The following is a 2,738-nucleotide window of genomic DNA, read 5'->3' as shown; positions in this document are numbered from 1 at the left end:
CGGGGGCGGTTTTTACCGGCAGTGGGCCGTGCAGGAATGCGGCCCCGGAGGGCCCGGTTTGCATACGGCCTGCCGACTGGGGACTGCCATTGGCCCGCCGCCCCTGCGCCCCGGAGCGCGCCGGCCAATCAGCGGCGCGTCCGAAAGGGGAGGGGGCGGGGCCTGGGCGCGCCGCAGCCGTCAATGGGATTCCGGCGGAACGGCTGTCGCGCTCTTTCCCGTTTAATCACCCCTGCGTTCGCATTTGGGCAGAGCAAGAAGAAGAAGAAAAAAACACTAACAATAACGCCTTCATTCATGCTTATTATTCGTTTAATTGTCGATATTTCACTGAAACGTTTTTTTTTTTTGTTGTTTTTTTTTTCGGGTCGCACAGAGAACCAGTAGGCTCGTTTGGAGAACGCAGGGAACACGATATCCGCCATGACTTCATCGGCTCCGCAAATAGACGAGAGGCTCTTCAGATCCGGGTCCTTTTTAAAAAACCGTAAAAAGCCGGCGGTAAAGTAAATATAGCGGCGAGAAGCGACCTCAGGGGTCACCGGGCGTCGCTCTAACGCGCGTTTATTTATCATCATGACGGCGATTTTAATGTTCCAGTGGTTCCGCCACGCTACATTGGACCGATAGGGGGCAGCACACGACCTGGGAGATTTACGGCACTTCCGGCTCAGATCTGTCATGCGTTGAGTCCAGACAATAGAATTAATCTCCTCGTGGTAGACACCTCCATGATAACTTTTTTTAATTAGGCGCAACAGCAAACCCATATTTTCACACGGATGCCCCACAAGAAGACAGGAGGTTGAATAAATACGATTTCTTTTCATATCCCACTAGGCAACTACCATATGGTGTGAACCAGAAGAACCAGGTGCCATTGTGTCCCTGAGCAAGACACTTAACCCTGAGCGTCTCCAAGGGGGGACTGTCCCTGTATCTACTGGTTGTAAGTCACTCCGGATAAGGGCGTCTGGTAAATGCCGTAACTGTATATCCACTGTACATAATTTTTTTGTGTGTGTGTCAGTTTGGCCACTGAATTTTGATGAAGTGGACAAAATAACAATTAAAAAATCCGAGTGGGCAAGACACTCACCTATGAAGCAGAACACCAGAAAGTCCCAGGTTTGAGCCCCACGTACTACCATCGTGTCCCTGACCTGGACATTTAACTCAGAGTGTCTCCGGGGGGACTGTCCCTGTCTCTACTGATTATAAGGGCGTCAGGTAAATGCGAGAAACGTAAATGTACGTGGACAGACACGTCCGGGGGTCTTAGTGGGGCTGCCAGTCCATCGCCTGGACGCTTAAGAGCTTCGCCACGGGGCCAGTATAAAAAATGTATCGGCCTTCCACACCAAGAACCCTTCTTTTACTTCCAGCCTCAGGGGGCGTGGATCTGTTCTCACAAGTTGAGTTAACTTAAGTGAGCATAAGTACCCATCTTAACCAGTCTGATGACAGAAAAAACGAACTAACTAACTATAACTTATAACCAGGGGTTCACAGCAATATGTATAAGGTACTTGGCCAAAGTACAAAGCAGCCAACATAAGAATAAAACAGCCTGTCAAACACCGATCAAGTGTTCGTTTGCACGGAGTGTTCGTTGCCAGAACGTTGCGGGAACGTTCTTGATTTCGTGGGGTGTGCAGAGGAGGACACTCCGCTCCCCTGTTGTTCTCTGAGCAGATTTGGGGGGCCGGGAGAGGCCGACACCCAGTTCTTCTACCACATCGCTACCTTTTAACAAACGATTACTGCACAATTCAGACGATCTGGGCTGGATGATCGTTATGATGATCATAACTGCAGGACGTTCAGTATATAAAAAATTCATGTCACATAGATTACTTTTGTCGTCGATTGTTTTCGGTCGCCGATGAAAGTTTTAGGAACTGCAGTTTTGATCCAGAACCGTGCCGAGGAACGAAACGAATCGATTTCGCACAGAAACCGCAGAGTCGGTAAACTTTGCAGCAGATTTTCGTTCTGTCGCGTCCGAACGGGCCTGTTCTCAACGAGGTCCGCGGGCGCCGGCCACCAAACATCAAACACGCGTTTAAAAAAATGATAAAAAATGACGAATTTAAGAACCGTTTAAAAATTTAAGTTGTTAATAATAATAAAAAACGAAAAACGTTCAGTATGGTTATTAGTAATATTTCTGTACGAAGCGCGTCGTGTCCGCATTTGGCGCTTCACCAGCGCGGAGCTGCACCGGTGGAACCGGAGGAGCCGGATCAATAGCGCTTGTAGCCGCTATAAAACCTATCGATAGGCCTCGGCCGACGGAGCCGTGTAGAGACACGCGTCCCGCCTGTAAAGCGATCTGTTCCCGAGGAGACAGGAGTCGCCGGGATAAAAGGAGGAAGGAAGGCTGCAGTTACCGAACAGAGAGTTGCTGCCGCTGCGGCCCTTCCTCATCAGGTAGACGGCCCAGGACAGGCTGGCCGAGGGGTTCATCTTCCTGGGGTCAGGGGGGCGTCCTACGGGCCTCCTGTCCCTGGCCCCTGTCTTTTTATACCCCCTCTGCAGGTTCACCCCCCCCCCCCACTTTATATTAACCAAGAAAAAAGGAGAGAGAGAGAGAGAGAAATCCATAAAGGAGAGGTGAGGTGTGAGGCGGAACCTCCGTTAAGCGGCGCCTCAGGAGACGGGCAGCAATCTGGCCCGAGGCGTCTGACAAGATCACTTCATTTACGGGCTGGAAGCGGCGGCGCGCTCACATTCCG

At 50.9% G+C, this 2,738-nt stretch overlaps 1 protein-coding gene across 5 annotated transcripts in view; it reads right to left on the bottom strand.

Moving 5' to 3' along the window:
• Positions 1 to 2,504, bottom strand: part of runx1 (RUNX family transcription factor 1) — a 13,752-nt gene extending 11,248 nt beyond the window's left edge. For 3 of the 5 annotated variants that reach the window (XM_028979333.1, XM_028979334.1, XM_028979336.1), the window contains exon 1: positions 1 to 64. This exon is cut by the window's left edge and continues 171 nt beyond it. Coding sequence is in view for 2 of the 5 variants with exons in the window: in XM_028979332.1 (XP_028835165.1) it covers positions 2,394 to 2,469 (76 nt within the window). In the remaining 3 variants the exon portion in view is untranslated. Of the gene's footprint in view, positions 65 to 2,393 lie in introns of those variants that run through there. The other 2 variants (XM_028979332.1, XM_028979335.1) reach the window with 1 other exon arrangement.
• Between the last annotated feature and the right edge of the window lie 234 nt (positions 2,505 to 2,738).

The sequence above is a fragment of the Denticeps clupeoides genome, chromosome 5 (assembly GCF_900700375.1).
Source record: "Denticeps clupeoides chromosome 5, fDenClu1.1, whole genome shotgun sequence".
NCBI lineage: Eukaryota > Metazoa > Chordata > Actinopteri > Clupeiformes > Denticipitidae > Denticeps > Denticeps clupeoides.
This window is presented reverse-complemented; position numbering and strand designations above follow the sequence as displayed.